Source organism: Haemaphysalis longicornis, unplaced genomic scaffold (genome assembly GCF_048455015.1).
Source record: "Haemaphysalis longicornis isolate Haplotype H1 unplaced genomic scaffold, Haemaphysalis longicornis Haplotype H1 scaffold_2, whole genome shotgun sequence".
Classification (NCBI taxonomy): Eukaryota; Metazoa; Arthropoda; class Arachnida; order Ixodida; family Ixodidae; genus Haemaphysalis; species Haemaphysalis longicornis.
This window is the reverse complement of record NW_027526295.1, coordinates 258,783,441-258,799,011: the sequence shown is the minus strand read 5'-3', so window position 1 is coordinate 258,799,011 and position 15,571 is coordinate 258,783,441. Positions and strand designations below refer to the sequence as shown.

The window sequence follows — 15,571 nt, the reverse complement described above, 5'->3', positions numbered from 1 at the left end:
AAAAATTAGGCGAAAGGGGGCGCAGGAATAAGTTTCTAGAATGTCCAACAAAAAGACAGCAGAAAAGGCGTGCCAATACAAAATTTCGAGTGTCAATTCGAAATTCGAGAGATTGTACTCTTCCTAATTGAGAGGTGAGCTCAGCGTTATGCACTAGACGTTCGTGTTCTCTGATTGCGTACTATGGACTCTTTTTTTTATATATACACAAATGTAGACAGTATTCACTCTTAGTGGTCGTAGTGTCAAGCCAGATAACGCAGTGCTCGGCCCTGTTTCTCTGCCGCGTCTCCTTAAACGCTTGGCTAGGGACACTAAATAGTACGTTAAAAAAGCCCAACCGTGCTTTATTTAAAGAACTAACCTTTGGCAACTCGCTTAATTTCATCATGGCATCAAGGCCGTTGTGTTAAAAAAAAAACATCGAAAAACGTTCCATTTCTATGCTACACAGTATCATCAGTGACGTAACAACAAATAATTTAAACAGGATTGACAGTGTCTAAACTCCTCGTTAACATCCAAGCGGTACAATAAAATGGAACAAGAGGTACCAGTAAATACCACACTCATGCCTCTCGGGGGTGGCTTTATTAGTCTATAGGACGACATAAGGGCTGGCTGGTACGTTTTTCTTAATATGTGGCCTACGTTTTCAAAGTTGGCTTTAATACTGCACCACCCTTGCTGGGGAAAAAAGCAGCATTTTTAATTAACAAATTTGCATTTACGTTCTATGGTGAATTGACACTACAACACTTTTTTTCGCACTTAGTTAATAAATCAGCGCTGAACCGGTTCGCGAACCGGTTCAATCTTGCGAACCGGTTCGTGAACCGGTTCTAGAATGATTTAGTCGTACCAGAACTGAACCGGAATGAGATAAATTTACCAGAACCCGAATCATATTCGAACCAGTATTACTTCCGGTTCAACACACTAGTTTATTTGCATAGTTGTGGTGCTATCGTATGCATCGAAGAGCTCGTTGTCTTCTTTACGGCGAGTGGTCGATTCGAAGCCATCCTCAGCATTGTAGACTTCCACCAGCTCAACTGGCGAAGCTTGCACTAAGTCGCGCGAGGCTTGAACCATAGCGAAAATGCAGGATTTATTTATACGTCCGCAATAAAGATACATCACCACGCATTTGTACAAGTTTGAAATTGTTTATTTATATGTTCCGTCGTTGCTTTCCACTGTGCTAATAGCTTCCCACTGTGCTAATTGTCATATGCGCCGATATCGTCATGTTTCTCATGCCAAGCATTACATGCGCGGGAGCGCTTCACGCAGCGGTGGAGGTTTTTTCTTTTCATTTTTTGCTAAAGCCACTGCGCGAGCCGAGGACTCGGTGGTCTCAGCGAGGGACGCACTCACGAGCGCTCTGCATTTTCTTGGCATTTTTTTCCTGCAACACCGAACTTACGGCTTGTACAACCGCTCCGCTGTTGCTTTAGGGTTGCTGAATGCACGATGTCCCGAAACCCTCAAGACGACAAGCCGGCTATATTAGAGCTAGGGCTCCACTATGCCATGTCTCGCAAGGTCATTAATCGCGTCCCAATGACCTTGAGACACCGGAGTGAAAGTGTGGCAGATATCATGTCACGTCACGTGACATGATACGGGACGTGGCATGTCGCATCTGCGCTCGCTCGGAGCGTAGCCGCTGCGGTACCACGTACGTGACTATACGAGGGTTTAACACTTGCTTACTTGTACATACGTTGCACACTGCGTGTATAACCTTTGCAAGACCGATCCAAGCAGACTTTTGCTCGTGATAACTACGCTACCTGCGCTGCACGAGCGTGTCGAAAGGACGTTTGAGTCGAATGGTTTTCGAAATAATGTAATTCGAACTGGAAGGAGTTCCTCCGATAATTTTCAAAGGCAGTTGAAAGTTCCCGCGTACACCTGCCACGTTTTAGTGTCGCCACTGCTGCTCAGTTTCGTTCTCGCAACTTGACGAAAAATTAAGTTTTAGAGTTAAACTGGGTCACAAAAACACAATTATAAATTGCGCCTGCTGGTGGACTTTCTTTTCTATTAATTGTTACAATAAATTCATTTATTCATTCATTTATAAAACTGATACCAACCTACGAACGCGCACAAAACATGCACGAAGCTGTTATTTTTTTGTTTTTTCGCCTCGCTGGTGTTGTGAGTGCCAGTTACCTTACAATCATAGAGCGAGAGATAAAAAACAAGAGCAAGTGAAAAATTATGAAGATCGTGCACCTTAAAAACGAAGTTTTACTCGCAAATAATTGTTTTTATGATTACGGCGTGCCGAAACTGCATCCAAGAGTGCGCGCGTTCGCGTTTCAAAGGCCTTTGAGAACCTCAATGGTCGGTGGCGGTGCTCCTTTGGCTCAAATGACATTTTAACCAAATGCCTTTGAAAAACGTCGTGTAGCAGCTCAAAGGTGACATTTGAGCCAAATGGCATTCGGTTCAGGCCTTCGAAACACCCGTGTAGCAGGGGCACTAAAAGAGCTGAACCTGACCGATTTCTTGTCTTCTCATCATCTCGCTTTTTCCTTCGCGTCATTTTTTTATAGAGCGGAGCTGTTTTACAGGCCGTAAGTTCGCCGATATTGCAGGATAAAATACCAACAAAATGTCGAGCGTTCGTGAGCGCGTGCCTCGCGGAGACCGCCTAGTGCCAGGCTCGCGCAGCAGCTCTATCAAAAAAAAAAAAAAAAAAAAAAACTCCCACCTTCTCTCGTGGGAACCCCTGTGTAGATGCGACGCATAGGGGGTTCACGTTGCAGCGTTGGACAGCGGAGGAACGGCGCTGGAACGATGGAGCGAAGCGGCGCAGGCCCCGCGTTTTATAGCGCGCACAACGGTGAGGGGACGCGCCGGCGCCAGTGCGTCTGCCGCGGCTATGACGCAACACAATCCAACACAATCCACTTTAATTCAATCCAATCCAAATCCAATCCAATCCAAGCCAAGCCAAGCCAATCGAATCCAATCCAATGCCCCTCGCGAGAGAGTGTTCGCTATAGGGACCGGGCAGCTGGACGGGTGGCGCCACCACTCGGCGCTCCCCTCGTCAGTGGAATGAGCCAGTGCATTGGACTACATAGCCTCCCGTTGTTGTTGTCGTGCTTGCTTCGGTTCTTTGTATGTTTTGGTGGCGTTGTGAGCAGACATGTGAGATGAAACGAAGTCTAAACAGATGTGTTGGGTTCTTAGATGCAATGATGACTACGTAAACTTGTCGGACGCTTCTAAAGTTGGGTATCGGCTGCAACGGCATGAGCGCTTTTTGCAGCGATCTGCGCTTGGCTCCACCCGTTCTGGGTACGAATAAAACTACCATTAGTAGTAGTATTTTCTGTTTAAATGCACTAACGGCTACGCAAACTTATTGGATGCTTGTAAGGTTGGAGAAGGGCTACATTGACACGAGCGCTTTTTGCAGCGCTCTGCGCCTGGCTCCGCGCGTGATCTGAGTAGGAATAAAACTAATGCAATATTAGAATTCATTTCTACCACTTAAATTATCTTCACTGGTTTTAATTACTACGGTTTCCACGCCAGCCTTAGCGCTGGGATACCTCGATACGTGTACTTTAAATAGAAAGGCACCTGCATACGAGATCGATTACCGTGTAGCCGTAGAAATGTTGCGGTAGTTTACGCTTTCTGTAACCGTGAGCTTTGTACCTTCGGTTTTGGTGAGCGACACTGTGACAGCATGGGAGCCTGAAAGCCGAAGTGGAAATCCCACGTTTGTGGTGGTCATTTTATCAAGAGCCAAAATTATTCACCAACTCAACAGCCCAAGCTACAAACCATCCCTCCTCCCCTTCCCGTTTTACCACCTGCGTAGAATTAAGGCTGGCGCCGACAGTTAAAAAATGTGGCAGTGTTACCGCCAGCTGGTGTTTTTTAATGCTTAAGTAATATTCTTTACAGAGTACCTAAAAATCGTGTAATGCCTGGTGAAGACACTAAAAACGCGTGATAAGTTGCCTCAAATATGGGTGCATGAGCCCGAGTCCTCCACCACAGACACATTTCCGACACGCTGGAAAAGTTTAGATTTGGAGAGGGGGCATGGAAGTTCAAAATTAAACAGCAAAATCATTTAGCCCTCCGTCTAATGATTATGATGGTTGAACACAAAGTTTTCTTCGTGCGAAATCGAATGGGAAATGGTCAAAGTCAAAGACGCTGCGATCAAAAGACCAAACTGCGCGCTGGTCAAATTCGACGCTTAATTAGTCAAAGTTTAAATCCAGAAGGCAACCAAGGAAACCCATACGATAGAGCTTTGCGATAAACCATCATCGTCGTTAGACGGAGGTGTGCATGATTTTTCAAGCGTAGGTGGCAGCTTGTAAGCCGACCGCAGCATTCAGTTGTGAAGCTGAGTACTGGTTTCGGGCACCCTCCTGTCTTGCGTCCTTCAGCCACGCAGGAATTGGTTTTTGAAAAACCATTTACCAACCAGGCAGCAACCATTGCAATTCTTGTAAAGCAATGCTTCTCCACGACAAGCAATAACATTCTACTATCATGCGGTATTTATTCTATAAACGATTCCCGATGACTGTAGTAAGAGCATTTCTGTGAAATTAAACACGTTTCAGCCGTAGGTAATGAAGTTACGGAAGCGTCGTCCGTCACAATTTCTATTTTGAGGTAAATCTTCGAAGACACCCTCCAACTTTGTCTTTCGCTTGTGGACGACGTCGATGCCGTTTCGTCATCAACTGCCAAAGGCCAGCGCCGCAGCATTCCTAGATCGGTTGCACACACCAGCTTTGTGGGAGCATTTAGCGGCAATATACTCCTCGATTCGCGAAACTGCATGCAGGCATGAAAAAATTGCATGAAGCAACGAACTTTCACTTCCAGCGTTACTTCCAGCTTGGCGCATTGAGCGTCGTCTGCTATTTGTAAATACTGAGTATGGGTGTAAATAAGTAAATAACACACATGACATGCCTCGTAAACGTCACATCCACACTCAAGATTTACCGGTCTGAAAAATGCACGTGGAGTTACGTACGCTTTGCAAGCCGCACCGCAGAAAAACGACAGAAAGACATGCACAACTACGCTGCGCTGACCGCCACCGGCATTCCACTGACGAGCGGTTCGCCACGGGCGGCGCTGTTCGCTGAAACGACGGTGGTGCCATACAACGGCCGCCCGGTCCCTATAGGAGAGGAGAGGGGGTGAGCGGCGGAGAGCGCAGCTGGCGCGGCGAGGAGAATGGAGGAGGGGCGGACGCCGACGACGCCGGATGCAGGGACAAGGCGGGTGAATGAGATGCGGTCGCATCTAAAAAAAAAAGAAGAACACACTTCAGCGCTGTCGTCAAGCGCTCCCGCGCATGTAAAAAATATCTCCATCGCTAATGCTAGAGGTGGAAAGAAACCCTGCTTGGGAGAGGTCACCGCGGCCGCTGCATTCCCTAGAAGCCATAGAAGCCATTGCGGATAATTGTAGACATGGCTACGAGTGCGCCACACCTTCCCTAGACGACTTGCAGATAGCGCCGTCGCTGCCTCACGTTGATAACGCAGAGCAAGTGGAAGTCTACAATGCTGAGGATGACAGCATCCACCCTCAGCGCTAAGAATACGACGGCCTCTTCGATGCAAATAAACAATGATACTGAAACTTAAAGGAGCCATGAAGACAAAATACAAGTTGGCTTTATTACAAAGACTGCTTAGTCCCGATAACAATGATACCAATATCATTGCAATCTTCGAACAAATAACGGAGATATTAAAGAAAACGTGTGAAGCAGTCGCGACCCCCTAGCCAATTTCCCGCAACTTTTCTATGACGTCACGGAACCTTGTTTGTGCGACTGGCGGCCGCCTAACTGATCTGTCGCGACGACACATGACTGGACGTCTGTAATGGGGCCTCTAGTTCCATTTGACAGCATCACTTGAATGCTAAAGGGCAGTTAACGCACTGAAAATTATGTTTTATTGTTGGCCCGTATGACGTCATTCTTGCTCATAACACGTCACTGTGGCGCAAAATTTGAAAGTTTTTAAATACTTTTTGCTTTTTTTTTCGTTAAAAAATATCTTTTGTGGCTGTAATGGAGCTGAGTAAGATACTGAATCCTAGTTCTTTCAAATTAAACGAAGTTGTATTTTCTCTTCATGGCTCCTTTAAGTGTGTGTCCGGCAATGCTCACTTACAACATCTTCGCCATTCAAGTCTTGCGCGTGAGTGCAAGGTGCCCTGAATTTTTCTTCTCTTTTTAAGTATGCCTAAGAGCCTTCTTGGCCAATCGCAATATTAGGCCTATATCCAGGATTACATTTAGGTTACCTCAATTGTGACCCCAACGGCGTGCAAGCTCATCATGGGTCAACCTGTGGGCGCATGTCGGTGTCGTAAGACCTCAAAGCGTTAGTTTAGGACCAATGCCAGGAAAATTGCAGGAAAGCGTTGCTAAACGCAACTCTGCAGGCATGGGGGGGGAGGGGGGGGATGTCGCAGCCAATGACAGGTTTCCGTGTTGTTGCTATGGACGCCAGACGCCGGGCTCCATTTGATGTTGTCGCATTCAAAATTTCGCAGAAATAATGCAACCCTATTCACTAACTACAGGGGAGCTATAGCTGCCTTCTGAATTCACTCCCTTGAAGTCCTCAAGCCCGTTATATTCCACGTACATACAAACCCACTCTCAGCCAAGCATGCTCTCGGACAGTAAGACAAATAAATCTGCAGCAACATTCGGGAACGGACGCCGCCATCTTGTAGAGCAGATCACACTGCAGGGCTCCACGCCGCAGTCTACCCTAGATTATTTAGTGGCTCTAGTCTACCCCAACTATCCTGAACATTCCTCTCCCCAAACGCACGTGGCAGTCTTTCGCAAGTGACCTTCATGCCGCTCCGTTCAGCGTCGTCGGCCGTGCGGTGCCAAGCATGAACGAACCGAAAACACAGCCGTGGTTCGCGCCGACAGCATTTGTAGAGCTTACCAAACTCTGGTACGCGATCAAAACTTGCATCACTTTGTTGAATCCCTTTTTGGATACTCAGTGTGCGTGTGGGTGGTTGTGTGAGTTACGAGGGGGTAATGTTTGTTTTCGGTCCTTCCAGACACCTGCACACATCCACAGCCGTCATGATATTGTCGCGAAGTTACTGCAGCTATGCTTTTTTGGCGACGACTTGGGCCGCTAAGCAACGCGGGGAGAGTCCTTTTTCTCCGTCGGCAGCCCCTTCCGTCAAGCACCGGCGGTCGCTGTCAACGAAAGCTGCCAGGGCGCCCCGACGCCGGATGAACTTAATTTAGTCTTCCAGGTTATTATCGTTGGCTCCTTTTTGTAGTTACCTGGAAAAGCCAATGGGTCGCTCGTGTTTCATCTGTCAACTTCTTCGTCCAGAGCTCAACAACTAGTTTGTACTTTTATGTGCCGTTTTATATTACCTCGTAATAAGAACCGTGTGCCGTGGATGTCACAGAAACGTATTAAGGAGGGTTTCACCGGGTGCACTTGTGGACCATCGGCCCGAAAGAACGACCACGTCGGAGAAGGTGAGATCGCCAGCTGCGTTGATCTGTAGCAGCTGGCGATCTTTTTGTTTGTTTGTTTGTTTGTTTGTTTGCTTGCTTGCTTGCTTGCTTGCTTGCTTTAGGCATTTATTGTTTTCTGCGCGAAGTATATTTTAGGACAGCCAGTGTTCATTATTTTATCTGTAGTCGCGCTGGGTGCAGCTACGACGAAGGAAGGAAGGAAGAATGTAGAAGAAAGGCAGGAAAGTTAACCTGGCTAGAGCCTAGTTTGCTATCCCACACGTGGGAAATGGGAAATGGGCAAAAAAGAGAGAGGAAAAAAAAAAGAGACGAAGTGACCGACAAGAGAACGAGACGATGCGCTATATCGTCCACTTTCGTCGTCCACTTTCGTCGTGGTTATATCCAGCGCAGTTCCAGATGAAGCACCGCCAACTAGCCTCATTTATCATCCTTTTTGCGGTTTATTCTGAGCAACTTTAACGGCACATAAGTTACTTGGGGTCCCACCAAACGACTTGAAACCAAACTTAGATCGGCACAACGGGCCATGGAACGCCGAGTGCTAGGGGTCACGTTGAGGGACAGGAAAACAGCCGCATGGGTTAGGGAACAGACCAAGGTGGAGGACATTCTGATTCGAATTAAGTGAAGGAAATGGGCATGGGCTGGTCACGTAATGCGAATGAGGGACAAAAGATGGACCATCCGTTTGACAGACTGGCTGCCAATACACCGCAAACGGGACCGGCCGAGAAATCGTTGGCGAGATGAGGAACGAAAATTTGGGGGGAAAACATGCACTCAGCTGGCACTCGATAGGCGTGGCTGGAAATCTTTGGGAGAGGCTTTCGTCCTGCAGTGGACACAAACAGGCTTATGATGATGATGGTGATGAAGTCAAGATGCCCCTCTGTATTTCAAAGTTCGTCCCTCTCCACTTCAGTGCTTTGTAGCACTGTGACTGTACAACGTGGCGTATACTGTTACCGCGAAAAAAAAACTTGCCCATGTAGCTACATGGACGTGTGTATAAAAGCTCCACTGCAAAAAACTTGCCCATGTGGCTGTATGAATGTGTGGCTATATGGCTGTGTGGAGGTGTGCATAAAAGCTCCACTACGAAAAACCTGCCAAGTGGCTATATGGACGCGCGCATAAAACCTCTACTGCACGGCCATAGGATTTATCACTCCTGCACTGCAGGGAACAACCCTGCTTTAAATAAATAAAAGTTCAAAAGTGCAAACATCGTCTTCTCAGTTAGGGGCTGAGTGTCCTTCTTTTCTCCGCACTTTGCCTTTGACTTGAATAAACAGCCTGCTTACACGTGACTGCAACCAAGTGGCGGAGTGAAACTAACTGGCGCAACAGCAGATTTCGCACTCTCCTGGAACAAAGATGCCGTGATAAACAGAGAAATTTCCTTGAGAAACTTAGATAAGTTGATACACGGGACGAAAGAGCTTTAACACGTAGCCCCAATTTTATCGCGCTCGTAATTTTGAACAGTGGCTTCTCCCCGCACACGCTGAAACATTAAATTCTGTAAGCACTCCTCCTAATGTGTTTCAGGCGAGTCGCCAGCACCTCGCGGCATTTTTAAGTGTTATTCACCGGTTTTATAGCGCTGGACTTTTCTCTTCCTTTTTGGAAACAACTGCTTTTCGGAACACTGCGCTTTTCCATGTAAAACCCAACCTTGTGTGGCTTCTTCGCAACTATTACGAAATTTTTTGTTTAAAAGGAAGAATTTTATCGTACTATTTTAATTTTTTTACTACAAAGTACCACAGAGTTGCGGCTGCAGAACACACGTGAAGCACCCTCGGGAGTCCACACGCATGTCTCACTAAGTGAGGGCTCCACTGCAGCACGTATAAGAATTGTGGGTCAGCGCAGGAACGTACTGGGGCACCCGTGGACGCAGTCCCTGCCTTCCCGTTTGCTTTTCTTTTTATGGTACGCCCCAGGCGTTCGCCCTCATTGCAGTCACGCCCACGGGGCAACGCCCACGAAGCGGGCTGTGGGTGGGAGGGGGAAAAAATGGGGCGAATAAATTAGTTGTAGGGCAGGATGGAAAACAAGCGATCCGGAAGTTTCGCGATCACCTCTGTTACCTGCGTGAGGCTCGTAAATTAATCGCTCGTTGCAAAGGTGGAGTATTTATGGAAGCGCCAGAGCGTAGTCACAGTCATCAAGTAGGCAACCTTGTGTGGTGAGGCTTCAGCGGCACTGGGAACGGCAGCGAAGTGAATTTAATGAACGAGTTGTCCTGTCGGTTGCATTAAATTTGACGCTTCGGACACGGGGAAGGCATGGAGTAGTTGGGGCGACGAGCTAGAACATAGCGCTGGCTCTGGAGAAAATGTAAAAACCGAAAAGGAAAGACAGGTGGCGTTTCAAAAGTCGATCCGTTTCTCAATTTTTATCCTATTTAACCGCAACGTGAAGGGGATGGTAGCAAGAATAACACTTTCCTGTTTAGGACTCCTCTATTACATTTTCTTCTTTTCAATGTTAGCTTGCGCGCACAAAAGATTTATGGGAAAACATAGGGGTCTCACTTCAGGAAGATTAACCGGGGCAACACTCATATATTAACGTTTTTAAAGTGTTCTATGCAAAAACAAGATCGCATACATACATACATACATACATACATACATACATACATACATACATACATACATACATACATACATACATACATACATACATACATACATACATACATACATACATACATACATACATACATACATACATACATATAGTATTAAATTATATATTGGTACATCCTGTAGACGCGGGGCGAACAGCTAGCTGATGCGCAATTACTGCAAGCGTTATTTTTTGATTTGAGTATTTGATTTTTATTTCTTGGCAAAACCAAGGGGAGGCTGAGACTAAAGGCGGACGTGGCCTGTCTCGCTTGCCTCTCGCAGCGGCCCATAGGTTGTAGCTAACGATACGGAAAAGCGCAGAGCACATTGAGCAGCTTTCTCTCGGGCGCGATACCAAGCCACAGCAACAAGGAACTTCTATGTAGCCAATCCACGACCACCGCACGCCCACGTTCCCATGGCGTGAAGCGCACGGACGGCAAACACAAAGTACGTATATACAACACTATCGCGATTTTCTGGCGGCTGCTATATGAGCGTTATGTTCCTCCACCTTAGCTGCCAAAGCTGCGGGTAGGTGTACACGTTTTCCCCATCATCCCGTCATCCTGCTTCCTGGTGAGTGAGTGTTCTCTTTTTTTTTTCCTGCTTCCGCTTCCGCGACGCGATGCAACATCAATATGCCGCTGCTTCCCCGAACGATACATCAACATGGTGCGCGTACCCTAACGATGCGGACTTGTGGCGAGGTGCGCGACGAAGACCACGAGAGGCCCCGCTGCACGGACACTGCGGCTTCTGAGCTATTCCTCCCCATCTTTCCTTTCGCAGCTAAACGCATGGAGGGCTGGTAATGAACGCGTCCGGCATTGCATCACAATGCGCGATCATTATTAACCGGTGCTACAAGTCGCTCGTTGCGTCCGGATCTTCTTGAACCTTATGTGGCCCATCGCTTTTGCTTTGCGTTCTCTATTGATCAGTGCCTTTTGGTTGCATTTGTTGTAACCATATGGGCTATTGTACCCTTTTTTTCTGCCTGTTCTAATTCCTGTTCCTAATAATATTTCTAGCTGCTCTGTTATTAATGGGCACCCGTTTTGTCTTTCTGCCAGGTTTGTTGCAAAAACATTGGTTACTATGTTGGTAGAATATGGTAGAATTAAGCCGTCTACTAGAATGAGAAGTGGACAGGCCAATAAATTCTGGAAATGACGCCGCATTCTTCCAAGAAGCTCGTATAAATGAAGTAATTAAGTTAGTTTAAAATATTTGGCATATTTTACGCTGGGTGGGATTCGAACCAGCCTCTTCCGGAATCTGGGACGAACACAGAACTCTTGTACAACCACAGCTCTTTTTTTCTTCTTCTTATTCATTGTTTACCACACAGCTCGATATCGGCTGACTAATTGTGATCCTCGTAAATGGTTTGTGACTTTCGACTTACATACGTGTGTTAGAGACGAGTGCTCAGTACTACACGAAAAAAAATGATCATGATAATTCCACAGGTAGCAATTAGGCGAGTAGCAAAGAAAAAAAATGAGAGGACACACACGCACCGCGGGACATGAGCCACCGTATACGTACCACGTCGTTACATGAACAGAAGAAACGCGCTCCCTTCCGCAACACACTTGTTCTGCAGATTTCACCGGTGCGTATACGTACGGCGATGGACTGTGGACAGTCTACACCAAAAGCAGCTCTAACACATGCGGTGCACGTAATACCCTCCTATCCATTCCAGACTTCAACACTAATGATCTCCCTTTCACCATATCATAAGAATTGTTCTGTAATTTTAAGGGGAAAGCAGTAGCTGCCCCATTCTGCATAAAAAAAGGCGCTGTTGTTGTTCAGTCAAGAAAAATGACCATTGGAGTAAAAAGTAACTAAATGAAAAACACATGTGCCTGCTTCTCGGACTCCACAAAACATATATGAATTCGAAACGTAAAAGTAAACGCTGTAGGAAAATGCATGCAGTGTGACAACTGAACGTGATCGCTAGTGAGTAAACAGGTACACACTAGCCGCGCAGAACCCTGATTCTAGGGGAGCTGTGGAGTGGGTGAGCGTGCTTGCTGGCGTAATTAGGGCCCGGTAAGACACATAAACGAAAGCAGTGAAAGAGACGAATACATGGTGTAGCAAAAAAGACGGATTAAATCATTCGGATTGAATAAAGACGGACGGATTAAAGAAAGAAAGCAGTGCCAATGCGATGTTGGATCACAGAAGTTGTTAATAAGTATTCCCAGGCTTTCGCTTTCAAAGCGCGTAAGCAGACTTTAGTATCCCCGAGAAATATTTTTTTGCTCTTTTACCCTATAGCACTACAAACTATAGGCCGAATATAATTCATTCTCTGAATTGCCTGCTAATTATTGTGGCTCACATAAGAGCCATTAAATTATGTACAGGGTTTCAGCTGCGCACTGAGCCTTGTCATGTCTATCGCGACAGCCACATCTCCAGCTGCCAATATCTTATTTGAGGAATGCTCGGAGTTTGCAGTTCGTCAACCAAATTAGATAGTAAGCCCTTAGTAAATAAAGTTGAAAACCTAATTAAAAATGAGATTCTACGTAACCTTTTTGGTGTAGGGAATTAAATTATTTATTTTTTCTTCGAGAACTATTCGCCGATATGGAGAACAAGGGTCTCCAACTTCTCTTTCATGCACTATTTACGAACCGCAGTATTATGCATGACTTGAACAACTTGGAAAGCGCCGCAGTGCTTGTCGAACATACATGGAAACGCCCGATATCGGGAACACAAAAACCCTCCACATACGGTGTCTTTACATACGGCTGCATCACGAATTACAAGAGCAATCCGTTGAACCACACCATTGACAAACAAGGTATAATTATGAGCTCTGTACGGTACCTTCAATACGCGCTTAGAATTTTAGCAAACGCCAAGGTAAGACGCTACAATCTCGGCCCCACGAGTGTCGATTTCCTACCGCAGCAGTGACGTTTATCTTGTGCTAAAACTGCAACAGGTGGCTTCGGACAAATAGTTTGAATTAAACATCAAAACCCACCTTTACAGTCTCAACATTCCTTTCTTTCCATATTTGCAGGCGACTTACTGTGCTGCGAAACCCGCAGCTTCCAGCACGTGGCAAAGGAAAGAAAGCGAACTTACTTGTCCATGCATCGGTGATGTCGGCGTACGGACTCCAGTACATCCACAACTGGACGCAGATGAACGGCGAGGAGCACACTATGTACAAGACGATGACCACGACGGTGATCTTGACAGTCTTGATCTTCGCGTGGGACAGGCCGCGCACGGAATGACTGCGAGGCGCCAGGAAAGCCGCGGCCGCGTAGCCCCTGCCAGCAGCGGCCGCTGCGCCCTTGAAGCGGAAAGCTCGTCGAACTGTCCGGGCGGACTCGGCGGAGGCGATGCCCCGAGCACTCTCCTTCTTGAGTCGGAGGTTGTGCCAGATGGAGCGACAGATGCAGACGTACGTGAAAGTGAGCACCACGAGAGGCACGAAGAAAACCGAGAGGCCGTACCACGTGACGTAGGCGCGCAGTCCCCAGGGCTCGACGTAGGTGCCCCAGCAGTCGTGCACTCCGGGCGACACCTCCTGGTAGCTGAAGATGAACAGCTGCGGCACGCAGCACGACAGCGAGACGAGCCAGGCGAGCGAGATGAGCAGCTTGGACTTTGTCGGTGTCCAGGAGCAGTTGGAGAGGGGAAAGCAGATGGCCTGGTACCGGTCGACGGCCGTCACCACGAGCACGTAGGAGGACAGGTACGGTCCCAGCAGCTGGCCGAACTTGACCGACTTGCAGGCGAGGTCTCCGCCGCGGAATCGGTACGTGGCGTCCCATCCCAGCTGCGGGAGGACGGTCAAGAAGGCCGTGGTCAGGTCTGAGATGCACAGGTGCAGCAGGAAGTAGTACATGCGCGTCAGCTTGGAGCGGCGCACCATGAGAGCCGCCAGCACGCAGCCGTTGCCGACGACGGTGAAGGCGAAGATGAGCGTCAGCACGCCGATCTCGATCTGGGCGAGCGACTCGTCGCGCGCACTCGCCCAAACCGTGGCGTTGACCGAGGCGTCCCCGTAACGGTTGCTGTCTTCCGGGGGCAGCGACGTTGAGAAAAAAAGGTCCTCAGCGTAGGCGTCATTGTCCGGCTCGACGATGCGTTGTTCCATGACTAGCGCTCGTTTTCTTCTCGGCCGCGCGGTGATTCAGTAACATGTCCTGGAGACTATCGTAATTTTCATCCTGAACGTTGCGCAGGGGCGAGTAAGATCTATACTGGGAGTCCTGCGTGGTGCGTGCGAAGCATTGTGAATGCGTAAACGGAGAGAGCCTCAGGCACTGAGTTCCTTTGCACGTTGGAACCAGCAGTCATAGTGAGAAACACTTGAGAAATAGCGCCTTGTATGCAAGTCAGTGTTCCAGAAAAACGATTAAAGAAGCTGTACGAGCACAACAATTTAATTCAGCCCGGATCCATTGCCCTTCGAACATTCCTCGTCATCAGTTGGCCAGAAATATTACCTTCATGATTCGTAGGGAAATGTCGCAACAACCAAATAGTGACGCGGCGACCAGCTATGAGATGTCAGAGCATGACATATTGCAAGCCGCAAATGGAGGCAAACATGCGAAAAAATAATAAGCGGGTTCTTCCTGAAGGGTGCAATTTACTAAACGTCGTTTCTTAGCTGAGACGCGTAAAGTTCGCGGCCATTGAAATTTTTTCGGAGAGAAAACAAATGTCCCCACAAATCGCACTCAATTCTCCTGCCATGCGTGCTCGCTAAAAATTACGGTGAAAAGTTCGCAAACAACACTCAGACAAAGTTTGACTGTTTCAGTCGACAAACAGTGAACTTATGTGCAATGGTATCCACAGCGCCAGTCTCAGACCGCACCGCCACCGATGCAAACTCCGAAGGTGCACGTGCACTGTGCGCGCCTGGTCGGCGCGCAAATCGTCGGTCAGCGCACGCTGCTCGGCTCCGCTCTATCCGCACACTCGACCGACGTCGTTCTGCGAAGGGCCGCAACAGCGTCGATGGGATCAACGTGCGCTCGGATACAAATTTCATTCAGTGGCGCCTGGTGGGATGCGCTCATCGAGCGCCGCCAGGTAGCGCCATCCTGCGGCCGCTGGGCAAACCACTGAGGGCATGGGGAAACACTGGGCGCCGTACGGGCTGTGAAAGACGCCGAGAAGAAGCGTTCCAGTTTTCAGTGCAAATCATAAGGCACGGTAACGGGAGGGAAAAAAAGGGAGAAATACGAGATGAAGCAAGTTGGAGTACGCCGGCTTCTTCACAAGCACGTAGAAAATATTGGGAAATGTTAAAAAAACAGAAATGAAAAATAAATACTCGCGCGAAAAGTCACAAATTAGGTGAACACGC

General features: G+C 47.7%; 1 protein-coding gene across 1 annotated transcript in view; it reads right to left on the bottom strand.

The window, feature by feature from the left end:
• Positions 1-15,182, bottom strand: part of LOC144167758 (oxytocin receptor-like) — a 52,343-nt gene extending 37,161 nt beyond the window's left edge. The window contains exon 1 of the mRNA XM_077696939.1: positions 13,324-15,182. Coding sequence (XP_077553065.1) covers positions 13,324-14,347 — 1,024 coding nt within the window. The 5' untranslated portion in view covers positions 14,348-15,182. The remainder of the gene's footprint in view (positions 1-13,323) is intronic.
• Positions 15,183-15,571: the final 389 nt, after the last annotated feature.